This window comes from Dryobates pubescens, chromosome 30 (genome assembly GCF_014839835.1).
Source record: "Dryobates pubescens isolate bDryPub1 chromosome 30, bDryPub1.pri, whole genome shotgun sequence".
NCBI classification, from domain to species: Eukaryota; Metazoa; Chordata; class Aves; order Piciformes; family Picidae; genus Dryobates; species Dryobates pubescens.
Window position 1 is genome coordinate 12569177 of NC_071641.1, and position 26316 is coordinate 12595492.

General features: G+C 53.5%; 1 protein-coding gene across 1 annotated transcript in view; it reads right to left on the reverse strand.

The window, feature by feature from the left end:
- SGPL1 (sphingosine-1-phosphate lyase 1) overlaps window positions 1-18672 on the reverse strand; it is a 61915-nt gene extending 43243 nt beyond the window's left edge. The window contains exons 1-2 of the mRNA XM_054174679.1: window positions 18668-18672; window positions 1959-2124 (exon numbers count right to left, since the gene is read on the reverse strand). Of these exons, the coding sequence (XP_054030654.1) occupies window positions 1959-2124; window positions 18668-18670 (169 nt within the window). The 5' untranslated portion in view covers window positions 18671-18672. The remainder of the gene's footprint in view (window positions 1-1958; window positions 2125-18667) is intronic.
- Between the last annotated feature and the right edge of the window lie 7644 nt (window positions 18673-26316).

Genomic DNA, 26316 nt, shown 5'->3' on the forward strand with positions numbered 1-26316 from the left:
ACCTTTCCCCCTGCTGAGGAAAGGTTGAGGGAGCTGGGGCTCCTTAGCTGGGAGGAGCCTGAGGGGTGACTGCCTTCATGTTCTTCTAGATGTGTGTAATGGGTTGGGGCAGGTCCCCTCCCCACCACAGGCAGAAATAACGACTCAGGCAAACGGATTGCAAAAGTGATGAAAGTTTAAATAGAAAGCAGTGAATGTTACAGAAAACCCAAAGCGCAGTGACAAAGAAAGATCCCATCCCCACCTGAGGGTGCATCCAAAACCCCCAGGGCTCTGTCTTCCCCCTCCCTCTGCTGGGCTAGTCTCAGCTGGCCAGGCCTGAGACTGCCCATCCCCCTGTGGCCTTGGGCCCAATCAGGCCCATGGCCGGGAGATCTCTCCCCCAGTTACCAAGTCTCGGAGAGGGAAGGAAAGAGCCTTTCCTTTCAAACCACTACAATGTGAAGGGTGAGTGTCAGGAGGATGGAGAGCTCAGAGAGGTCCAGTGACAGTGGTGGAGTCCCCATCCCTGGAGGGATTTAAAGGCAGGGTAGAGGTGGTGCTAAGGGCCATGGTTTGGTGGTGGATTTGGCAGTGCTAGGGTCATGGTTGGACTTGATGATCTTGAAGGTCTTTTCCTTCCATGATAAATATTCCCACTATTCAGCTACTCTCCGCTTCAAAAAGAAATAAGGCTGGTTGAGGAACAGAGAGGCACAGAAGCAAGCAGAAGTTTAAAACTTGGCTGTTTTTAGCAAGGTGCCACCAGAGTGGGCCTGTGGGGCCTTCCAGTACCCCAGGCTGCAGAGGGACTGCTTCTAAAGGCCTGCAGTGATAGGACATGGGACACTGGTTTGAAGTGAGAGAAGATGAGATTTAGACTGGATGTTAGGAACAAGTTCTGCACTGTAAGGATGGGGGAACACTGCAACAGGTTGCCCAGGAAGGTAGTTGAGGTCTCATCTCTGGAGATATTCCAGGCCAGGCTTGACAAAGCTCTGAGCAGGGAGGGTTGGACTATATGACCTTTGGAGGTCCCTTCCAACACAAACCATTCTATGTCCTCCTCTGAGGGCAGGGTGGCTCTCTGTGTCCTTCACACAGCCAGAGAAAACTGCAGGTTCATCAGAACAGACCCCACTGAAGAGCTGTGAATATCAGAAATCACTCCCAGCAGGAAGGAGGAGGAAAAACACAATCCGCATACCAGCACCACCACCACATGCAATTATCTAGAACATGCTGAGGGTGAAGCATGCCTCCAACCCCCAGTCAAAACCACAGCAGGAAGGGAAATAATCAGGGGTTCTCCAGCCACTTTGCTGGGGTGACTAAGTCCCCAGGAAGCCAGCAGAGAGAGATGGATTCCCCCAGGTTTTGAGCAAGAGCAGAGCATTGCCACAAGCAGCAAATGGTTCAGCCAAAAGGAAAAGGGAGAGGAGAGGAAGGGAAGGAGATGGGAGGCACATGCCAGGCTGGCCTACCACACCCTCAGAAGGAATGGAGCTGCTTCAGTGATCAGACAGCCCTTGACCTTGATTTGCAAGAGAGCTTTGTTAATACTGAGTTTGAGAAGGGCAAATTTAGAATGGATGCTAGGAAGAAATCCTTTGCAGTAAGGGCAGTGAGACACTGGAATAAGGTTGTCCAGGGAGGCTGTGGATGCTCCCTCCCTGGAGGTGTTCAAGGCCAGGCTGGGTGAGGCCTTGAGCAACCTGGGCTACTGGAAGGTGTTCCTGCCAACACCAGGTAGCTGGAACCTTCAACCCTTCCAACCCAAACCATTCTATGCATCTATGAACTAGATGACATTCAAGGCCCCTCCCAACCCAACCCATTCTGTGAATCTATGAACTAGATGATTTTCAAAGTCCCTTCCAACCCAGTCTGCTTAATAAATGTTTGGCCTTCTTTCATCCACTGTTGAGGACTCTGTCCCCCCAGACATAAGAACCCCCCACCCCATTTGCAACACTTACTCTCAGACTGGAAGAGGAAGCCATGCAGCCAGACACTTAGAAGGGTAGAAGAGAAGGTCAGCCCAACCAGCTGCCAGGGCTCAAATCCATCACACTGGGCATTCACAAATCTTGTTGCTTTCTCCCAGTACATCTGGAGGATTTCCTTGTAGGGAATAATGGCATCCTGTGCAAAGGAAAGGAGAAGGGTAGGGAAAGAAGTTCAAGTGCACATCAATAAGGCATCGGAACATCTAGGAGGCCATTTGTCTGCTAGAAAGGTATTTTTCATCACGCAGACTTCCTGTTTCCCTCAGTTCCTCACATCCAGTCAAAAGCCTCCAATAAATAAACACCTTGAGAGGGTTCAAACACCCACAGAGAAATGCCAAGAGCTGACACAGAATCATTAATGTTGGAAAAGACCTTTAAGATGGAGTCCAAACAACCAAACTACCATGGCCACTAAATTATATCCTGAAGCACCACATCTACACACTCTCGAACAGCTCCAGGGATGGTGGTGACTCCAGCAGCTCTCTGGGCAGCCTGTTCCAACACCTGACCACTCTGGCAGGAAAGAAATTGCTCCTAATGTCCAACCTAAACTTTGCCAAACTTAAACCCATTTCTTTTCACCCTATCACGAAGAACTTTGGAGTGAGGCTGATGTTGGTCTCTTCTCCCACCTCCTTTCAGGTAGCTGTAGACAGCAAGAAGGTCTCCCCTCAGCCTTCTCTTCTCCAGGCTAAGCAACCCCAGCTGCCACAGCTTCTTCATAGACTCAACAAGGTTGGAAAAGGCCTCAGTGATCATCAAGTCCAACCTATCACCACAGACCTCATGCCTACTAGACCATGGCACCAAGTGCCACGTCCAATCCCTTTCTGAACACCTCCAGGGATGGGGACTCCACCACCTCCCTGGGCAGCACATCCCAATGGCCAATCTCTCTTTCTATGAAGAACTTCTTCCTAACATCCAGCCTGAACCTCCCCTGGCACAGCTTGAGACTGTGTCCTCTTGTTCTGGTGCTGGTTGCCTGGGAGAAGAGACCAACCCCCACCTGGCTACAACCTCCCTTCAGGGAGTTGAAGACAGCAATAAGGTCTCCCCTGAGCCTCCTCTTCTCCAGGTTTGAACAAGCTGAAGTTTGCCCTCCTGCAGTCCAAGGTGAAGGTTCTGTTGGTGCTCCTCCCTATCTCCCTGCAGATTGAAAACTTCACTATCTCGTGGTCACTGCACCCTAGGCAGCCTCCCACCATCACATCTCCCACCAGCCCTTCCCTACTGGAGAGCAGCAGGTCAAGCAGAGCCTGTCCCCTGGTAGGCTCACTTAACAGCTGCGTCAGGAAGCAATCCTCTATTGGCTCCAGGAATCTTCTGGACTGCCTTCTCTCTGCTGAATTGAGTTCCCAGCAGATGTCTGGCAGGTTGAAGTCACCCACAAGGATAAGATCTGATGATCTTGAGACAGCCTCCAGTTGCCTGTACTATATTTCATCAGCCTCCTCATCCTGGTTGGGTGGTCTGCAACAGACTCCAAACAGGATGTCAGTTTTGTTAGGCCTCCCTCTGATCCTAACCCACAGGCACTCAACCCTTTCATCCAGAACCTCAAGTTCTGTGGCAGCTAGTGATTCCTCTTTAATATCTTCATTGATGATCTGGATGAGGGGATTGAGTCAGTCATCAGCAAATTTGCAGATGACACCAAGCTGGGGGCAGGAGTTGATCTGTTAGAGGGCAGAAGGGCTCTGCAGAGGGACCTTGACCAGCTGCACAGATGGGCAGAGGCCAACAGGATGGCATTCAACAAGCCCAAGTGCCAGGGGCTGCACTTTGGCCACAGCAACCCCAGGCAGAGCTACAGGCTGGGGTCAGAGTGGCTGAGAGCAGCCAGGCAGAGAGGGACCTGGGGGTGCTGGTTGACAGTAGATGAACATGAGCCTGCAGTGTGCCCAGGTGGCCAAGAGGGCCAATGGCATCCTGGCCTGCATCAGGAACAGTGTGGCCAGCAGGAGCAGGGAGGTCATTGTGCCCCTGGACTCAGCACTGCATAGGCCACACCTTGAGTCCTGTGTCCAGTTCTGGGCCCCTCAGGTTAGGAAAGAGGTTGAGCTGCTGGAAGGTGTCCAGAGAAGGGCAACAAAGCTGGGGAGGGGTCTGGAGCACAGCCCTGGGAGGAGAGGCTGAGGGAGCTGGGGTTGCTTAGCCTGCAGAAGAGGAGGCTCAGGGGAGACCTCATTGATCTCTGCAACTCCCTGAAGGGAGGTTGTAGCCAGGTGGGGGTTGGGCTCTTCTCCCAGGCACCCAGCACCAGAACAAGAGGACACAGTCTCAAGCTGTGCCAGGGGAGGTTTAGGCTGGATGATAGGAAGAAGTTCTTCATAGAGAGAGTAATTGGCCCTTGGGATGTGCTGCCCAGGGAAGTGGTGGAGTCCCCATCCCTGGAGGTGTTTAGGAAGAGCCTGGATGAGGTGCTTGGTGCCATGGTTGAGTTGATCAGATGGTGCTGGGTGATAGGTTGGACTGGATGACCTCAAAGGTCTTTTCCAACCTGGTCAATTCTATTCTATATTCAAGGTCAGGCTCAAGAAGGCTCTGAGCAACCTGATCTAGTGGAGGATGTCCCTGCTGACTGCAGGGGGGAGGTGGTCAAGGTGACCTCTGGAAGTCCCTTTCAATCCAAACCATTCTGTGATTGCCTGGATAGCATCCAGTGCTGGGACTGCACTCAAAGGATGGAGACAGAGCCATTAATGTAGTGGAGTCCTAACAGCTGTTCTCAGCTGAAGGCAAGAAAATGCTGCAGCATCAAGTATCAAGAGGATGGAGCTGTTTTTTTAACTTCCCTGAGGATGGATACTGTAAGCCATCAGCCCAAGATCAAACCAGAACATGACCTTCTACACAGAAGTCACTTCAGGCAATAGCCCAGATAAAACAAATCTGGCAAGAGATTTATCTCCTTCTTGGAGGACACTCTGGACAGAAGACCCTTGCTGCCTGCACATTTTGCTGCTGAATTAGAGATTCTTTGTTATGAGGGTGGGGATATGTTGGCTGAGGTCACCCACAGAGGTTGTAGATGCCCCATTCCTGGAAATCATTCCAGCTCAAGCTGGGCTCTGAGAATCTGTGACAGTTGCAGATGTCCCTGTTGACTGCAGAGGGCTTGGACTTGATGACCTCTAAAGGTCCCTCCAAGCCTAACCAGCCTGTGATTCTATGAACTCACCCACCGCCCACTGAAACCACGCTGTTCTGCAGCACATCAGCTCTCCTCAGGGATGGGTACTCAAAACAAGTCAGCCTTTCTAGGCTGAACTGATTCCAGCTGACAAAACCTGCATCCCAGCACTGGGATAAGCAAACCCACCAGCCTGGCCCTCCCTGTCCTCTCTTTTCCAAGAGCCCATCAGACCAGTGCTCTGGTCTGTACATTCAGGCTGCTCATCTCTGAACTTCAGGTGATCTCAAGCAAAGATGGGACATCTACAAGGCCTTGACACCACAGCAACCCCAGCATGCTGCTGCACCAAAGCATGTTCTCAGGCACCTTACCAGTCCAGTGCATGTTTCACCTCATCCCAAGCTAGCAGCTCACACACCAGTGCTGGGAGATAACTCAAAGGCATGTCCAAGCTTTGACCAAACAAGAGAAAGCTTTCATGGTGTTAATGCTAAGTCATTGTAGCATTTCTTTCCCCTTCACTGAATCACAGAACTGCCAGGGCTGGAAGGGACCTCAAGGCTCAGCCAGCTCCAACCCCCTGCCATGGCCAGGGACACCTCACACCACAGCAGGTTGCTCACAGCCACCTCCAGCCTGGCTGCAAACATCTCCAGGCAGGAGGCTGCCACCACCTCCCTGGGCAGCCTGTGCCAGGCTCTCACCACCCTCCTGGGGAACAACTTCTTCCTCACATCCAATCTCAATCTACCCATTTCTCCTTTTGCTCCATCCCCCCCAGTCCTATCCCTCTCTGACACCCTCAAAAGTCCCTCCCCAGCTTTCCTGTAGCCCCCTTCAGATCCTGGAAGGCTACAAGAAGGTCTCCTGGGAACCTTCTCCTCTCCAGACTGAACAGCCCCAACTCCCTCAGTCTGTCTCCACAGCAGAGCAGCTCCAGCCCTCTGCTCATCCTCATGGCCCTTCTCTGGACACCTTCCAGCACCTCCAGTTCCTTCCTGTGCTAGGGGCTCCAGAACTGGATGCAGTACTCCAGGTGGGGTCTCACCAGAGTGGATTAGAGGGGAAAAATCCCCTCCCTGGCCCTGCTGGCCACACTTCTCTTGCTGCAGCCCAGGATAATTTAACAAACACTGAGATCATTCCACAGAGAATCTCAGCACAGTAGGGGTTGGAAGGCACCATCCAGTCCAACCTCCCTGCTAAAGCAGGGCACCCACAGCAGCTTGCCCAGGATCACAATGTCCAGGTGGGTTTGGAACCTCTCCAGAGAAAGAGACTCCACAACCTCTCTGGGCAGCCTGTACCCTCACAGCAAAGCAGCTTTTCCTTATGTTCAGATGGAACCTCCTGGGTTCCAGTTTGTGCCCATTGTTCCTTGTCTTGTTGCTGGGCATCACTAAAAGTAGTCCCCCGCCATCCTCTTGCCTCTTATCCTTTAGGTACCAAGGAGCATCGATCAGATCCCCTCTCAGGCTGCTCTTCTCCAGGCCAAACAGTCCCAGGCTCCTCAGACTTTCCTCCTCACAGAGATGCTCCAGGCCCCTTCATAGCCTCTGCTGGACTATCCCCAGCAGTTCCCTGTCTCTCTTGAACCAGGGAGCCCAGAACTGGACACAGTACTCTAGATGTGGCATCACTGGGACAGAGTAGAGGGGGTGAAGAATCTCCCTCAGCCTGTGGCCACTCTGTCCTTCACACATCCAAACAGAGTTTGGATTCTCTGTATTTCTCCTTTTCTCCACCAGTCATTCCATACTTAACAAGGGATTGAAGGATGAGGTTGGCCAATTTAGAAGGCTACTAAAAGAGAAGGATTAAAAACAGCAGTGAAAATTGGCACGGTAGGTAAGGTAGCAACCACAGAATGGTTTGGGTAGGAAGAGACCTTAAAGGTCACCCATCCCAGTCACACTCAAGTGTTTTTAACACTCCTCTGCCCTACAGTATCCAGCAAGGTATGAGACACCTCTGCCTGCTGAATTCCTAGCTTAATCCTAGAGGGTTGGAGGGTTGCACTCAGATGTCCTCTGGTTTTATCACAGCCACAACATGTGATTACAGCCTGACACCACTTCCTGATACTACAGGGGGAGGCAGGGGGAATCAACAACCTTTCTGCCCCTGGACTCAGCACTGCTTAGGCCACACCTTGAGTCCTGTGTCCAGCTCTGGGCCCCTCAGGTTAGGAAAGAGGTTGAGCTGCTGGAAGGTGTCCAGAGAAGGGCAACAAAGCTGGGGAGGGGTCTGGAGCACAGCCCTGTGAGGAGAGGCTGAGGGAGCTGGGGTTGCTTAGCCTGCAGAAGAGGAGGCTCAGAGGAGACCTTCTTGCTCTCTCCAACTCCCTGAAGGGAGGTTGTAGCCAGGTGGGGGTTGGTCTCTTCTCCCAGGCAAGCAGCAGCAGAACAAGAGGACACAGTCTCAAGCTGTGCCAGGGGAGGTTTAGGCTGGAGGTAAGGAAGAAGTTCTTCCCAGCAAGAGAGACTGACCATTGGGATGTGCTGCCCAGGGAGGTGGTGGAGTCCCCATCCCTGGAGGTGTTTAGGAAGAGCCTGGATGGGCTGCTTGGTGCCATGGTTGAGTTGATCAGATGGTGCTGGGTGATAGGTTGGACTGGATGATCTCAAAGCTCTCTTCCAACCTGGTTAATTCTATTCTATTCTGGCTGTGTTCAGCCAAACCATTTGAAGCCCTCCCTCTGCAGCCCTAAAGAAGCTGCTCCTCACAGAGTAAAAAATAAAGCCAGGTAGATTATTGGGTTGTTTTTTTCACCCAACCTCAGTTAAAAGCAATTTGTCACATGCCACAAGCTTGGCAGGATGACAGCATTCACTCACCCCTGCTATTACTGCTTCCCCCAGCTGGGGTAAAAAAAGACAACCAAGTGGCCTGATTTGAAGCCTGTCTACAGGCCAGGAGTTCATGCAAATAAACTGCTTCTTTGTGAAGGCATCAAAAGAAATGATAAAGGTTTCTCTTTCCATTCTAGGAGTAGATAAGCTGGGTTTATCTCTTTAAGAGAGCCTCCCCCCCGTCAAAAGCTCCAGCAGCCACAGGATTATTTCATAAGCAGTTTAAAAGCCCGACTTATGAGCACACTAAGAAGCAGGGAAGGGGGGAAAAAAAACCCACCAGCTCTCCACTGGAGGATTGCTTTTTAATTCTCAGAGCATTAAGCCAGAGTCAGGTATCAGATAAAATCCTAATTGCTATCATTAGGACTCGCAGTCCTCGTTTGTGCCAATATTAATGCACTCAGCAGCCCAAGCACTTTGCATCTTGAACTGTGAGCTCCTCGGCTTCAGAATACATCCTGGGTAGTTAATTCCTACAAGCCATTAGCTAGCTGAGCTGGTTCCAGGGATAGTACTTATGACACTACAAAAGAGGACAAATTAACTGCAGTTAAAGCTCTTCTGTCCCAGATGATAGAAAAGGCAGGGGAGGGGGGAAATGCCAAAGCTAATGAGAGCACACTGCACGTTTGCCAGAACAGCATTTCCTCAGCTGCCAGTTTCAGACGAGCCTGCAACAACACAGGACAAACAGAAATGCAGTAACACACCGGAGGACTTCAGCCTCTTGTGCCAAGTGCCTCCTCTTTCTGCTGCTGTCAAGTGGAAGCCCCATTAAACTCTTCCTGTGGCAGGAGGAGGAAAAAGGGGGTGATCAGCAGAGACCTTCCCTTTCCCAGGGGGCCACAGAATGAAAGTTGCTTCTAAAGGCAAGCTTATTGTCATAGAACCATAGAAGTGTCGAGGCTGGAAGAGACCTTTGAGATCACCAAGTCCAACCACTCATCTAGAGCTCAGGGTCCCACCACTGCTGCTAAGCCACTGCCACTGAACCAGGTCCCTCAGCACCACACCCACGTGTCCCTTAAGTACCTCCAGAGGTGGAACTCCATGGGCAACCTGTTCCAAGGCCTGAGAACCCTTCCTGAGAAGGAATGCTTCCTCATCTCCAACCTGAACCTCCCCTGGCACAGCTTAAGGCCACTTCCTTTTATCCTGTCTTTTCTGGCATGTGAGAATGGCTCCTCTGTTTAGGAAAGATGTTGAGCTGCTGGAAGGTGTCCAGAGAAGGGCAACAAAGCTGGGGAGGGGTCTGGAGCACAGCCCTGGGAGGAGAGGCTGAGGGAGCTGGGGTTGCTTAGCCTGCAGAAGAGGAGGCTCAGGGGAGACCTTCTTGCTGTCTACAACTCCCTGAAGGGAGGCTGTAGCCAGGTGGGGGTTGGGCTCTTCTCCCAGGCACCCAGCAGCAGAACAAGAGGACACAGTCTCAAGCTGTGCCAGGGGAGGTTTAGGCTGGAGGTGAGGAAAAAGTTCTTCCCAGCAGAGGAAAGAGAGATTGACCCTTGGGATGTGCTGCCCAGGGAGGTGGTGGAGTCCCCATCCCTGGAGGTGTTTAGGAAGAGCCTGGATGGGGTGCTTGGTGCCATGGGTTAGTTGATCAGATGGTGCTGGGTGATAGGTTGGACTCAATCTTGAAGGTCTCTTCCAACCTGGTTAATTCTACTCTAAGAGAGTGAGCCCCACCTCGCTCCAACCTTCCTGAGTAGTTTTAGAAGGCAATGAGGTCCCCTCTCAGAAGAGTAAACCACCCCAGCTCCCTCAGGTGCTCCTGACAGGACTTGTGCTCTAGACCCTTCTCCAACTTCCCTGCCCTTCTCTGGACACACTCCAGCACCTTTCTTGAGGGGCCCAAAATTGAAGGCAGTTACAGTGCAGGCCTGAGGCTCACCATGCGAGTTAGGAGCTGCAAACCCAAATCGCATGCTCAGCTTTCACCTCAACTAACACCTTTGCCTCGAGCAGAGACCCCTCTGACCACCCCCTGGCCAGACCTTTAGGTCTGCCACTTGCCTCTCCCCACTGCAGCAAAGCTGATGGAGGAGGCAGGGTGTCACACAACTTGGCACGCAGTAAATCAAGGCAGAGGGAGATTGCTCTCAGCAGCTGTACCAGCCGGCCCAACTCTGATGAAGCCATCCTGTGGAACACAAGGCATTGCCACTGTAATTAAGGTCCATGCCCCTATACAACCAGCTCTTCCCAGGGGAAGGCTTCCTGACTAAGAACCAACCACCCCAAAGCAGCACCACACAGCAGCTTCCTTTATTCATTCTGCTCCTCAGAAGAAGGAAGACCTCAATTAGCCCTGCCTTAGCTAACAGCCTGCTGCCTGTCCGAGCTGTGGCCACAACAGGCACAGTGCAGGCATCCAGCACAGCTGGCCTAGCCCTAGGTGAAGTACTGGACTGGCAGCCTTCAGCCAGTCAGCTTCCTCCTGGAGAGGCAGGGAATGGGATTGAGCAAGTTCAGCCTTCAGAAACTGCTGGCTGCTGCCTGTGCCTGCAGCATTTTGGTTCGCACCCCAGCCATGAGCCTGCTCCTCCTTGGCCCCTCCCTGCCACCCCCAGCGTCACAGAGACCTTTACCTAAGCACTGGGAGCAGAGAGTATTTGTTAGTCAGCTCCTAACTGCAGCTGAGGGTTTGGCCTGCCTGCTGCCCCCTTTCACCACGGGATGAGGGCACAACCAGGACGCAGGACCCGCAGGAAACAAGCAGCATGACCCTCCAGATGTAACGAAGGACAAGGCGTTCGGCTCCTGCTGAGCTCAGCTCGGCTCCCTGCCACCCCCAGGCTCCCTGCTGCCGCATTTATTTCCACCCCTGCCAGACTGAAAGCACCCTTTGGGGGTTTTTTTGGTGCCTTTTGCCATATCTAGTGCCTACAAAAGGAATGCACCCACAGGCTGCCACCAGCAGCCCCAGAGTTCAAGGGGAGTGGCTACATTAATTATAGCTTCAGCACACAAACAAACAAGGCAGCGGCTCAAGAGGTAAGGGCAGCAGCATCCAGGCTTCCACCACAGAGAAGGGAGAGAAAACTATTAAACCAAGGCAAAGAAAAGTTGATTTGAGGCTAAAAACATATATATAAGCAAAGGTGCAGTTTTACCCCATCCAGGCTCTTCCTAAACACCTCCAGGGATGGGGACTCCACCACTTCCCTGGGCAGCACATCCCAAGGGCCAATCTCTCTTTCTATGAAGAACTTCTTCCTCACATCCAGCCTAAACCTCCCCTGGCGCAGCCTGAGACTGTGTCCTCTTGTTCTGCTGCTGGGTGCCTGGGAGAAGAGACCAATCCCCACCCGGCTACAACCTCCCTGCAGGGAGTTGCAGAGAGCAAGAAGGTCTCCCCTGAGCCTCCTCTTCTCCAGGCTAAGCAACCCCAGCTCCCTCAGCCTCTCCTCCCAGGGCTGTGCTCCAGACCCCTCCCCAGCTTTGTTGCCCTTCTCTGGACACCTTCCAGCAGCTCAACCTCTTTCCTAACCTGAGGGGCCCAGAACTGGACACAGGACTCAAGGTGTGGCCTAACCAGTGCTGAGTCCAGGGGCACAATGACCTCCCTGCTCCTGCTGGCCACACTGCTCCTGATGCAGGCCAGGATGCCATTGGCCCTCTTGGCCACCTGGGCACACTGCAGGCTCATGTTCAGCCTACCTCCAACCAGCACCCCCAGGTCCCTCTCTGCCTGGCTGCTCTCAGCCACTCTGACCCCAGCCTGTAGCTCTGCCTGGGGTTGCTGTGGCCAATGTGCAGCCCCTGGCACTTGGATGTGTTCAGTCTCCTGCCCTTGGCCTCTGCCCATCTGTGCAGCCTCTCCAGGTCCCTCTGCAGAGCCTCTCTACCCTCCAGCAGATCAACTCCTGCCCCCAGCTTGGTGTTGTCTGCAAATTTACTGATGATGAACTCAATGCCCTCAATCAGATCATCAATAAAGATGTTAAAGAGCATGGGGCCCAGGTGCTTGGTGCCATGGTTTAGTTGCTCAGGTGGTGTTGGATGATGGGTTGGATGGGCCAGGAAAGATTATGGAGCAGGTCATCCTGAGTGCAATCACGCAACACTTAGAGGATGGCCAAGGGATCAGGCCCAGCCAGCATGGGTTTAGGAAGGGCAGGTCCTGCCTGACCAACCTGATCTCCTTCTATGATCAGGTGACTGCCTGGTGGATGTGGGGCAGGCTGTGGATGTAGTCTACCTGGACCTCAGCAAGGCCTTTGACACCGTCCCCCACAGCAAACTCCTGGCCAAGCTGTCAGCCCCTGGCTTGGACGGGAGCACAGTGCAATGGGTTAGGAACTGGCTGGAGGGCTGAGCCCAGAGAGTGGTGGTGAATGGTGCCACAGCCAGCTGGCAGCCAGTCACCAGTGGTGTGCCCCAGGGATCAGTACTGGGCCCCTTGCTCTTTAACATCTTTATTGATGATCTGGACGAGGGCATCGAGTCCATCATCAGTAAATTTGCAGATGACACCAAGCTGGGGGCAGAAGTTGATCTGCTGGAGGGTAGAGAGGCTCTGCAGAGGGACCTGGACAGGCTGGGCAGATGGGCAGAGTCCAACGGCATGAGATTTAACACATCCAAGTGCCAGGGGCTGCACATTGGCCACAGCAACCCCAGGCAGTGCTACAGGCTGGGGTCAGAGTGGCTGAGAGCAGCCAGGCAGAGAGGGACCTGGGGGTGCTGGTCGACGGTAGACTGAACATGAGCCTGCAGTGTGCCCAGGCAGCTAAGAGGGCCAATGGCATCCTGGCCTGCATCAGGAACAGTGTGGCCAGCAGGAGCAGGGAGGTCATTGTGCCCCTGTACACTGCACTGGTTAGGCTGCACCTCGAGTCCTGTGTCCAGTTCTGGGCTCCTCAGTTTAGGAAGGATGTTGACTTGCTGGAACGAGTCCAGAGAAGAGCAACAAAGTTGGTGAGGGGTTTGGAACATAAGCCCTACGAGGAGAGGCTGAGGGAGCTGGGGTTGCTTAGCCTGGAGAAGAGGAGACTCAGGGGTGACCTCATTGCTCTCTACAACTACCTGAAGGGAGGTTGTAGACAGACGGATGTTGGTCTCTTCTCCCAGGCAAGCAGTACCAGAACAAGAGGACACAGTCTCAGGCTGCGCCAGGGGAGATTCAGGCTGGATGTTAGAAAAAAGTTCTATACAGAAAGAGTGATTGCACATTGGAATGGGCTGCCTGGGGAGGTGGTGGAGTTGCCATCATTGGAGGTTTTCAGGAGGAGACTTGACGGGGTACTTGGTGCCATGGGTTAGTTGCTTGGGCGGTGTTGGATTGGTTGATGGGTTGGACACGATGATCTTGAAGGTCTCTTCCAACCTGGTTTATTCTATGTATTCTATGTATATGATGATTTGAAGGTCTCCTCCAACCTGCTTTATTCTGTTCTATTAGGGCTGCAAAATTAGGTGTAGTTTCACATTTCATTTAACCTCAAACACACACAAGATCTTTTCATCTACCTTTTACTTCCCCCACTGCAACACAGAATCATCATAGAATCAACAAGGTTGGAAAAAGACCTCAGAGATCATTAAGTCCAACCTGTCACCCAACACCTCCTGACTACCAAACCATGGCACCAAGCTTCTCTACAAACTGGGGAGTGAGAATTGGCTGAAGGACAGAGCTCAGAGGGTTGTGATCCACAACTCAGAGTCTAAGTTGGAAGCCTGTGGGCTAGCGGTGTTCTCCAAGGATCAAGACTGGGTCAAGTTTTGTTCAGCATCTTCATCAGGGAGCAGGATGAAGTGGACACTCAGGCAGTTTGATGATGATTCCAAACTGGGAGGAGTGGCTGACACCCTGTCAGGCTGTGCTGCAATTCAGCCTGGCCTGGATGGGCTGGAGAGTGGGCCAGAGGGGCACTTCATGAGGTTCAACAAGGGCAAGTGCAGAGTCCTCCAGCTGGGGAGGAGCAACCCCCTGCATCAGTACAGGATAGGAGGTGACCTGCTGGGAAGCAGCTCCACAGAGAAGGACCTGGGAGTAAGTTCCCCATGAGCCAGCAGTGTGCTCTCATGGCCAAGAAGGCCAATGGTCTCCTGGGGTGCATTCAGAGAAGTGTGGCCAGCAGGTCAAAGAAGGTTCTCCTTCCCATCTATTCTGCCTAATGAGGCCACACCTGGAGTCCTGGCTCCAGGTCTGGACTCCCCAGTTCAAAAGAGACAGAGAGCTACTGGAGAAGAGCAGCCTGAGAGGGGATCTGATCAATAGCTAAAAGATGGGAGGCAAGAGGATGGGGCCAGACTCTTCTCAGTGGTGCCCAGTGACAAGGGGCAGGGGGCACCAACTGGAACACAGGAGGCTCCATCTGAAATGGAAGAAAACCTTCTTTGCTGTGAGGGTCCTGGAGACCTGAAGAGATTCCAGACCTGCCTGAACATTGTGATCCCAGGTAACCTGTGGGTGACCAGGGAGGGTGGACTAGATGGTCTGTAGAGAGCCCTTCCAACCCCACCCATGCTGGGATTCTGTAATCTAGGCACGCTCCAGGTAGCACAGCTCTCAGATCTCCTAGGAGACAGCATTCACTCAACAGATGCCCTGCATGAACCCATTTTGGATCCCTTTGTGGGTCACTGGTGCAGCTTCTGCAAGGAAACCATCCCTGCCAGCACAGGCAGTAATCAGGATAGAAGCAGCACTCGGTGCCCTGCGTGCTGGGCCTGCTCTGGCCACGTTTCCTCACTCCTCCGCTCAGCATCCTGCCAGATGCAGCCAAGGCAGTCCCCGCTGCGCTGCCCCCGGGAGAACCAAACAGGCCCTGACTGGGAACGTTGTGCAAGTAGCTCAGTGCCACACAGAGGTGCAGGCAGCTCTGAAAGATAAAGTCTTGGTGGGAGCTGCCTGAAAGCAGATGACAGCGTGGCCAATTGTTCTGGGAAAGGGGCAGCCACCAACCAAGGCAGCTCCGAGACCTGGCACGGCTGCCCGGCGGGGTTACGCAAGCCTCCCGACAAAGGGCCTGCTCTCAGCACAAACTGAATGCCACTATTATAAGTTAAGGGCCCTGCTCTCAGGCAGCTTTGACCACACTGCAGCATCCTCAAAGCCTCTCTTGCCAAGCCCCCGGCCCCTTGGCGTGGGCCCTTCCCTGATAGGTGGCACAGGTACGTGGCAGCCGAGCTAGCAGGGGCGAGGGAAATGGAAGCTCACAAATGTGAGGGGTTCCAAGCCACTTCCCCTGCAAATCCCTAGGAAACAACTGGAAAAAAACATAAAAAAGGAGTACAGGAACTCATCCCACAGTTCCACAGCCCACCACAACAAGACCCCTACAGCTGCTACAACAGCACCAGTGGGCACATCCCAAAGATGATCGGAGGGCTGGAGCTCCCCCGCTGCGGGGACAGGCTGAGACAAGTTGGGGCTGCTCAGCCTGGAGAAGGCTCTGGGGAGACCCTAGAGCAGCATTCCACTGCCTGAAGGGGGCTACAGGGAAGCTGAGGAAGGACTTTTTTTTTTTCACAAGGGCTTGTAATAAAATGAGAGGGAACTTGAGAAGGGCAGATTTAGACTGGAGATTGAGACAAAATTCTTTCCAGGGAGGGTGGGCAGACACTGGCACAGGCTGCCCAGGGGGGCTGTGGATGTCCCCTCCCTGGAGGTGCTCAAGGCCAGGTTGGATGAGGCCTTGAGCAACATGGTCCAGTGGAAGGTGTCCTTGCCCATGGCAGGGGTTTGGAACTGGATGATCTTTACGGTCCCTTCCAACCCAAACCACTCTTTGATTCTGTAAAACACTAACAGGATAATACCAAAACCTACATCAAAGCCTCCACCACTACACTACCCAGCGAAGGGCCAGTTAGCCAGCACAGGGATTTCTGCAGCAAATACTCCATAAGCAAGGCCTGCTAATACCTGAAAGGGAATGCCTCTGACTGCAGGCAACAAGCACAATCATTCCAGGTCATAAGAACCCCACTCCATTTCCACTCCATTTCCATATAGCAGAGTATGAGCAGATCAGGCCTGAAACCATCCTCACTCCAACACTGGGGGCTGTGGTGGGAGACAGCTGGGTGCAAGAGAAGACCAAGTTACACCTTTTCATTACCAAACCTCCTTCACACCCCTGTGAAAAGGGGCTCTACTAAATCCCTTCCACCAGAAGAGCCACAGCAAGCCTCCTGATCACTGCCCCAATAGTCAAACCACATGCGGGCTGTGATTAGGTTTATCTCAGCACTACCAAACAGTGGCAGAAGTATGTGCTGAGGAAATCCAAAGCTGCTATCTCAGCAGATCCTGCCTGCTCAGGGTGTCATTCATTTATGACTTTTAATGGTAGTGAGAGGGAGGGACACTCATAGTAGGCTGGAAACACACAGTACCCAGGAGAAGCAAAATATTTTTTCCTTCATGTAAGTAAGAAGAGAAAGCTTCAGGGAGACCTAACAGCAGTATTCCAGCTCCTGAAGGGGCCCACATGAATAGAATAGAATTAACCAGGTTGGAAAAGACCTTCAAGATCATCCAGTCCAATCTATCACCCAGCACCATCTGATCAACTAACCCATGGCACCAAGCACCCCATCCAGGCTCTTCCTAAACACCTCCAGGGATGGGGACTCCACCACCTCCCTGGGCAGCACATCCCAATGGTCAATCTCTCTTGCTGGGAAGAACTTCTTCCTAACATCCAGCCTGAACCTCCCCTGGCACAGCTTGAGACTGTGTCCTCTTGTTCTGCTGCTGGGTGCCTGGGAGAAGAGACCAACCCCCACCTGGCTACAACCTCCCTGCAGGGAGTTGCAGAGAGCAAGAAGGTCTCCCCTGAGCCTCCTCTTCTGCAGGCTAAGCAACCCCAGCTCCCTCAGCCTCTCCTCCCAGGGCTGTGCTCCAGACCCCTCCCCAGCTTTGTTGCCCTTCTCTGGACACCTTCAGGAGTCTCAATGTCCTCCTTAAATTGAGGGGCCCAGAACTGGACACAGGACTCAAGGTGTGGCCTAACCAGTGCTGAGCACAGGGCACAATGACCTCCCTGCTCTGTTGACAAATGCCTGCAGTGATAGAATGAGGGACAATGACTTCAAACTAGAGAAGAACAGATTTAGATTGGATGTTAGGAGCAAGTTCTTTACCATGATGGTAGTGGAACACTGGAACAGGTTGCCCAGGGAGGTGTTTGGGGCCAAATCCCTGCAGATATTAAAAGAGAGGCTCAACAGGGCTCTGGGCAGCATGATCTAGTTGAGGATGCCCCTGCTTACTGCAGAGGGGCTTCCTTCCAACCCAGACCATTCTATGATTCTAAAGTTTCCAGTGCTTCACAGTCCCTTTTGCTAAGGAAAGAGTAGAGAGTGAAACCACCATTCAGGGAAAAAAATGCTGTTTAGCAGTTTCTCCTCCAGGAAAAGCTTCAGCTCCTAAGTATAGAGGCAGCTTGGTTAACTTTCCAGAAGCCAGGAATCTCAGTATCACAGTACAGTAGAGGTTGGAAGGGACCTCCAGAGATCCAGTCCAACCCCCCTGCCAAAGCATGATCTGTGCAGCACCTCCTGCCTACTGTAACAAACAAACCAGCAGACCTGCACAGGTCTTCCAGACACAGCAAGTGGCACAGGTGAGAACAGCCTGACTGCACAGCACGCTTCCAGCATCCCCCCAGGCCAGTCTAGACCTCCCCGCGGCACAAGGTGTGCAGGATTTACTCGGTTCCAAAAGAGCTAACCCTTGGCAGCTGAAAGCAACCCAAGCACAAGCTGTGCCGTGATGCTACAGGTGCTGACAGGCAGGCCACGGAGCCCTGCCTTTGTCCCTCTTTACTCCACGGAGGTGGTGACACACGGGCTGGGCAAAGCTCCACGCCAAAGCAGGAAGGAAGCGGCACCTGGGTGCCTGAGCTGCTCCCGGGTGGAAGCAGGCAGCGAGACACAAACGCTGCTGCTTCATCTACCGCCTTGGAGCAGCCGTGATTGCAAGGTACGCTCCCAGGGAGGGAGAAGACGACAGAAGCCCTCCCGGCTTTGGAGGGTTCAGAGAAACGACGCCAGGAAGCCGGCTCCGGCGGGCTGCCGGAGTTCTTTCGAGCAACCCCAGCTACAGCCGAGGTCGGCTGCTCTGCTACCTCCATCCGCAAAACAAAACACAAGTCACAAACAACTCTTAAGTTAATAACAATAAATAAGCAAGCAGGCTCTCAACCAACCCAACCGCTTCCAAGCGACGCTCTGGCACCTTCCCCCCAGACCCTCAGCGAGCACAAGAAGATTCCTGCCCCGGCCTCACTCAGCTGAAACCCCCACAAAGCCAGCTGAAAACACCGGGTTTAACCCCGAAACGAGACACCAGGGAGGAGGGGATGCTCGTGGAGGGGCACAGCATGGGCCTCGCCCGGCCGCGGCGGAGGGGGGTCCGGGGTGGGGGAGGTCCGGCGGGAGGGGCTGGACCTCCCCCACCCCGGACCCCCCCTCCGCCGGCGGCCAGGCTCGGCCAGACAACCCCCGAGGAGCCCCCCAGACCCACCAGCCGGGCCACGCCTCGACATCCCCACCCAGACAACCCCTGCGAAGCGACCCAGACCCGCCCCCAACCCTACCTCCCACCCCCGCCCACACCGACCCCTGGGGCTAGGCAAGGCCCCGGCCTCAAGCGCCTGAGGACGGCGCAGGCCGCGCAGGGAACAGCCTATCTCTGCCACTCACTCAGCACCCTCCACACTCACCATCGCTGTTGCTTTCCTCCTTCCTCCTCCTCCTCCTCCTCCTCCTCCTGCCGCCTTTGGGTTCGGCAGGGTCGCGGCTCGGCTCCTCCCCGGCGCGCCGCGGGCACTGCGCGCTCCCGCCGCGAGGGGAGGGGCGGCGGCCGCGAGGGGAAGCGGCGGGGCGAGGGGGCGGGGCGAGGGGCGGGGCGAGGGGCGGGACTTTAGAGGTGGAGCAGGCGCTGGAACGCGAATCTCGGTGTTGAATTAGAAGCTTGGGGAGTGAAATACAAACGGGGTGCGGAGTGCCGGCATAGCCCCAGCGGGGCGAGGGAGGTGATTCGCCCTCTCTGCTCCGCTCTGGGGCGTAATCCCCTCCCGCCCCTGCTGCGTACACTGCTGGGGATCAGCCCCGGGACACGGCTGGGGCAGGGCTGTGGGGGCAGGGCGCTGGGTCGCCTCCAGCTTTGCACCCACCACCAAGTCCTTCTCCACAGGGCTGCTCTCCACCTCTTCATCGCCAGCCTGCGTTGATATTGAGCGTTGCCCCAACCCAGCTGCGGGACCTTGCGCTTGGCCCTCAGAAGATTCGCCCATGTTTTGTCCGGCTCCCTCCACTCCTTTCCTTCTGCCGGAGACGCAAACCAGAATCACAGGATTGTCAGGGCTGGAAAAGACCTCAAGGCTCAGCCAGTTCCAGCCCCCTGCCATGGGCAGGGACACCTCACACTGCAGCAGGTTGCTCACAGCCACATCCAGCCTGGCTGCAAACACCTCCAGGCAGGAGGCTTCTACCACCTCCCTGGGCAACCTGTGCCAAGCTCTCACCACCCTCATGGGGAAGAACTTCCTAACATTCAATCTCAATCTACTCACTTCTAGTTTTGCTCCATTCCTCTCAGTCCTATCACACCCTGACACCCTCAAAAGTCCCTCCCCAGCTGTCTTGTAGCCCCCTTCAGAACACTGGAAGGCCACAATTAGGTCTCAGAGTCTTCTCTTCTCCAGACTGAACAACACCAACTCTCTCAGTCTGTCTCCATAGCAGAGCAGCTCCAGCCCTTCTGGCCCTTCATGGCCCTTCTCTGGACACCTTCCAGCACCTCCAGATCCTTCCTGTGCTAGGGGCTCCAGACCTGGATGCAGTACTCCAGCTGTGGTCTCAGCAGAGTGGAGCAGAGGGGCAGAATCCCCTCCCTGCCCTGCTGGCCACACTTCTCTTGCTGCAGCCCAGGCTCTGCTTGGCTCTCTGGGCTGCAAGTGCTCCCTGCTGGCTCCTGCTGAGCTTCTCCTCCCCCAGCATCCCCAAGACCTTTTCTTCAGGGCTGCTCTCAAGTCAGTCCCTGCCCAGCCTATATTGGTGCTTGGGATTGCCCTGACTCAGCTGCAGGACCTTGCACTTGGTCTTGCTGAACCTAGTGAGGTTGGCTTGGGCCCAGCTCTGCAGCCTGTCCAGGTCCCTCTGGATGGATCCCTTCCCTCCAGCATGGCAGCTTACTGCCTTCAGCAAACCTGCTGAGGGTGCACTCAGTGCCACTGCCCATGCAGGTGTCACCACTCTGCAGGGATTAGGGTGGGCTTATCAACTGATGGGTTTGGACTTTTCATAGAGCCATCCAATTACCAAGTTGGAATGGGCTACAAATATCATCTGGTTCAACCTGATGTGGCAAAAGATGGCCCAGCATCCTGTCCAGCCCAATCCACAGTGTCCAGTGTTGGGGACTTTGCTGCTTCCCTGGGGAGATTTCCCCACAAGAACAGTCAGCTAGTGGAATAAAATTGTCCTTGTGCCTCCCTGGAATTTCTGCAGGAGTCACTTCTGCCACTACCCCTTGTCCTTTCCATGTCACTCCTTGTAAAAAGGAAGTCTTCATCTTCTCTGTAGTCACCCTTTATACACTGGAACACAATGGGGAGGTTTCTCCTAAGCCTTCTTGAGGCTGAACAAATTCTACTTCTCTCAGTCTTTCCTCACAGCTTCTCAGTCCTTTGAAGGTCTTCCTAGTCCTTCTCTGGAGCCTCTCCAGCCTGTTTACATCTCTTTTGTACAGCAGGGGCCAAAACTTGAATGCAATATTCCAGGTGTGGGCTGACCATTGCTGAGTAGAGTGGGATTATCATTGAATACTTTGGGTTGGAAGGGACCTTTAAAGATCATCTTGTGCCCCTCCCCCAGCCTGCATTCCTACTCCCAGCCACATCCCCAGCCCACAGTCCTTGTCCATACAGTGTTCCTATCCTGTAGCCCCTGATCCCTGCCATGGCCACACCTTGCAGTCCTCAGTCTCCCTCCCCACCAAGTCCCTGTAACTCTAACCCCCACCTTCCAACCTCTCATTTCAGGGTATCTCCAGCTGCTTAGCTTTGATGATGGTGACAACTCACCCCAGGTTGAGCTGTGAAGGGACAGCAGTTCAGCACACATACACACCCTGTATTCAGCAAGGACATCTGCAACTAGAGCTGGTTGCTCACAGCCCTGAACAACCTCACTTGGAATGGTTCTAGGGCAACCATTCCAGCCCTCTGGGCAACATGGGACAGAGTCTCATCACTCTCAGAGTAAAGTATGTCTTCCTCAGATCTAGTCTGAAGCTTCCTCTTTTAGTCCAAAATCATTAAGAGAAGGGTGGTCAGCAGGTTGAAGGAGGTGATTCTCCCCTTCTACTCTGCCCTGGTGAGACCCCACCTGGAGTACTGCATCCAGTTCTGGAGCCCCTAGCACAGGAAGGATCTGGAGGTGCTGGAAGGTGTCCAGAGAAGGGCCACGAGGATGAGCAGAGGGCTGGAGCTGCTCTGCTATGGAGACAGACTGAGAGAGTTGGGGCTGTTCAGTCTGGAGAGGAGAAGGCTCTGAGGAGACCTAACTGTGGCCTTCCAGGATCTGAAGGGGGCTACAGGAAAGCTAGGGAGGAATGTTTTAGGGTATCAGGTAGTGATAGGACTGGGGGGAATGGAGCAAAACTGGAATTGGATAGACTGAAATTGGATGTTAGGAAGAAGTTGTTCCCCAGGAGGGTGGTGAGAGACTGGCACAGGTTGCCCAGGGAGGTGGTGGAAGCCTCCTGCCTGGAGGTGTTTGCAGCCAGGCTGGAGGTGGCTGTGAGCAACCTGCTGTGGTGTGAGGTGTCCCTGCCCATGGCAGGGGGTTGGAGCTGGCTGAGCCTTGAGGTCTTTTCCAACCCTGACAATTCTAAGATCTGGTCTCTTACACTACAGTGACCACAGAGAGAGGAGCTCCTGCTGATAGCAAGTAGGAGAATTAGTGTGCAAACTGTTCTTGGAGCTCGAGCCCTAATCTGCTGATGCAAAATACAAGGAGGCCTCCTTGCTTCAGGAGCTCTACATTAACACAGTCATGAGGGATTCTTGGTTAGCACGACATCTGCTGAAGCTGACTCTCGATTCAGAAGTTATTCCAGCACCCCAGCTGCTCTGCACCCACATCACTGCTACATTTGAGCCAGCAGTGTGCCCAGGAGGAAGTGTGGCCAGCAGGAGCAGGGAAGCTATTCTGTTCCTGGACTCAGCACTGGTTAAGCCACACCTTGAGTCCTGTTCTGGGCCCCTCAATTTAAGGAGGACATTGAGACTCCTGAAGGTGTCCAGAGAAGGGCAACAAAGCTGGGGAGGGGTCTGGAGCACAGCCCTGTGAGGAGAGGCTGAGGGAGCTGGGGTTGCTTAGCCTGGAGAAGAGGAGGCTCAGGGGAGACCTTCTTGCTCTCTGCAACTCCCTGCAGGGAGGTTGTAGCCAGGTGGGGGTTGGTCTCTTCTCCCAGGCAAGCAGCAGCAGAACAAGAGGACACAGTCTCAAGCTGTGCCAGGGGAGGTTTAGGCTGGGTGTTAGGAAGAAGTTCTTCCCAGCAAGAGAGATTGGCCATTGGGATGTGCTGCCCAGGGAGGTGGTGGAGTCCCCATCCCTGGAGGTGTTTAGGAAGAGCCTGGATGGGGTGCTTGGTGCCATGGTTGAGTTGATCAGATGGTGCTGGGGGATAGGTTGGACTGGATGATCTCAAAGCTCTCTTCCAACCTGGTTAATTCTGTTCTGTTCTATTTGTCAGATGCACAGAGCTCCTGCATTCTGGGGAAGGATGTTTTTTGCTCCCTGCAAAATGTAATGCAGGAACAGTCAACACAGCATTATCTCTCTTCTGGCTGGATCAGGTGTGACCCCATGAGGCCAAGGCTGAGTTTCAAACACAGCAAGCAGAATATTGAGACCAGCCTCCTCCAAGCACAGCAGCTTTTAGGGTACCCAGGGCAAACACCACTTGACCAACACCCAAGGGCCAGAAGGAGGTGTGAGGAACCAAACATTTAGAAGGTACTGTGTTAGAGAATGGTTCCTTGAAGGAAACCTGTCGCTGTGTAGGGGTCAGGGTATGGATAAGGTAACGGTCTGCACGACAAGAATCAAACACAAGCAGAGCTTCTAGAAGGCCAAAAAAGCGACTGAGTTATTCCAGCACACAACTCATATATTGTGTGTGTCGTTAGTGTGGCTGCCTGCAACTGGTTAATGAACTTTGCTCAAGATTCTCATGGGTCAGGATAGCATTGCCATAGTTACTTGTTAAGCTAGTCCAGGTGGCCTCACTTCTTATCGTGCAGTTTCTCCTTCCCACTCATTCTGTCCAGGGAGTTTCCAGATTCCCATGGCAGCACAGAGATGTTTTCTCACCAGAGCTCTTCCGAGGGTTCACAGATACATCACAGTCCCCCACAGAAACCTACATGTTGACTGAAGAGAATCACACTCACGGAATGCTGGGGGTTGGAAGGGGCCCCTGGAGATCAAGTCCAACCCCCCTGCCAAAGTGAGATCACCTGGGGCAGGCCACAGTGTGCTCATGCATAGGCCAGCTGGGGTAACAGAGGTGATGCTGCCCCTTTGCTCTTGTGAGACCTCACCTTGAATACTGCAGCCAGTTCTGGGGTCCCCATCCAAAGGAAGGCACAGAACTGCTGGAGCAAGTCCAGAGAAGGGCCACAAGGATGATTCAAGGGCAGGAGCACCTCTGCTGTGAGGATAGGCTGAGGGAGCTGGGGTTGTGCAGCCTGGAGAAGAGAAGACTCCAGGGAGACCTTGGAGCTGCCTTCCAATACCTGAAGGGAGCCTACAGGAAAGCTGGAGAGGGACTTATCATGAGGGTGTCTAGAGACAGGACCAGGGGGGATGGTTTTAAGCTGAGGGTGAGTAGGTTTAGACTGGATCTTAGGAAGAAGTTCTTCAGTATGAGGGTGAGACTCTGGAATAGGTTGCCCAGAGGCTGTGGATATCCCCTCCCTGAAGGTGTCCAAGGCCTTGGGCAACCAAGTCTAGTTGAGAGGCATCCCTACCCATAGCTGGGAGGTTGGAGCCAGACATGGCTACGACGGAGGTTCTTGGAATCAATACGGCTGACCAATATGATCGGTACTGATCCTTTATTGTTCCAGTGTTGCAGGCCTATGGCTCAGGCCTATGGTGAGAGCATGGCACAGTAAAGCATGGAAGGAGAGGAGAGAGGACAGGCAGAAAAAGAAGTGCATAGCAAGGAAACTGCTACAATTTATATAACCTTGGTGTGCCTTGTTGGCATGGACTCATTGGTTCCCTAGGAGTGACCACACATCACGCTATCGTAGATTATTGGTCCTGCTACGGATGACACGCGAGGTTTGTTGATGCAGCTGCATGTCCTGTTGTCCCGAGATAACTCACTATGTTTCTAGCTACCAGCATCTTGGTTTTGTTACAGTGCTGCAGGCACAGCACTGCTTTGGCATACTGCTAGCTGGCTCTGCACTTACTCTGAGCATGGCCTACCACCATGCCAGGCCCTAGGGCTGCACTGCCAGATTGCTCACACCACTCGTCACTATCATTCCCACAATTTCTGAGGTCACTTCCCACCTAAGCCTTTCTGTGATCAAGACCCACAGCTTGACCACTTCAGGGCTGACCAAAACCATGTTAAGAGCACTCAATGAATTAATCTTTAACACTGACAAACTTGAGACATCAAACACCTCTTTAAGAAGCCTGTTCCAGTGTTTGACCACCTGGTGAAGAAACGTTTCTTCATCTCCAGCCTGAATCTCCCCTGAGGCAGCCTTAAACCCTTCCCATGCATCATGTGTTGTATTCACAGATTGCATTGGGTTGGAAGAGTGCCTCAGAAGTCATCTTGTCCAGTCCCCAGACAGCAAGCTGGGACACCTCCAACCTCAGAGAGTCACAGAATCCTTTTGGTTGGAAAAGCCTTTAAAGATCATGGAGCCCAACCATTCTCTAACTCTATCAAGCCTGGTGCTAGACCATGTCCCTCAGCACCACATCTCTGCCTTTTCAACACCTCCAGGGATGGGGATTCCACCACCTCTCTCTCTGGGGGACCTGTTCCAGTGTTGGAGAATCCTTTCAGTGAAGAAGTTTCTTCTGATACCCAGCCTAAGCCTAAACCTTCCTCTGATACCCAACCTAAAGCTAAACATTCTCTGATACCCAACCTAAGCCTAAACCATCCTCTGATACCCAACCTAAACCTAAACCTTCTCTGATACCCAACCTAAGCCTAAACCTTCCTCTGATACCCAACCTAAACCTAAACCTTCCTCTGATACCCAACCTAAACCTAAACCTTCCTCTGATACCCGACCTAAACCTAAACCTTCCTCTGATACCCGACCTTAACCTAAACCTTCCTTTGATGCCCAGCCTAAGCCTAAACCTTCTCTGATACCCAACCTAAGCCTAAACCTTCCTCTGATACCCAACCTAAACCTAAACCTTCCTTTGATGCCCAGCCTAAGCCTAAACCTTCTCTGATACCCAACCTAAGCCTAAACCTTCTCTGATACCCAGCCTAAACCTCCCCTGCTGCAACTCGAGGCCATTTCCTTTCATCCTCTCATTGCTCCTCGGGAGAAGAGACCAAGCCCCGCCTGGCTCCAGCCTGCCTTCAGGGAGCTGCAGAGAGCAAATGGTGTCAGTGGGTGGTGGTGAATGGAGGATGCTCTGAGAGCAGCAGCAGCAGCAGCATGGAGATGAAGGCTGACAAGAAAATACAAAGCCCAGAGGTGGGAAGTGCAAGGATGGGATCCCAGCAAGCTTGTGCCCAGAGCCTGGCACCACCAAGTCAGTGCTCAGCAGGAGGAGATGCTTCCTTAACAGCTTCCCAGATTGAAAGGGACCCTCAAAGGTCTTCTTGTCCCACCCGCTGCAGCAAGCAGGGACCCCTCCAACTAGATCAGGCTGCCCAGGGCAAAGCCTGATTCACTGGGTATGTTCAGCACATCCCATCCTCCTCCCCCTCCTCAGGGAGTCATAGAGAACAATAAGGTCACCCCCTAGCCTCCTCCTCTCCCAAACTAGACAAGCCCAGAGACCTTAGTTGCTCCCACAGGATGCTTCCAGTTAAGTAGCATCCAAGCAGGCAAAGGAGAAGGTGGTCATGCAATGTTTCCCAGCTCTGAGGAGCATGCCCCAAGGTTGGGACAACAAACAGCTGTCCTTTGAGGGAGCAGAGGCATCCTGGAAAGAGGGAGACATGGCCAAAGGCAAAAAGAAAGAGAAACGTTTCAAGCCAGTTCCTTGGGCAGTAAACAGCAGAGCAGCCAGAGGGCAGACACCCAAGTGGGTGCTCTGGTTGCTGGTAGGTGGTGTAACCTGGACAGATGCCACAGCA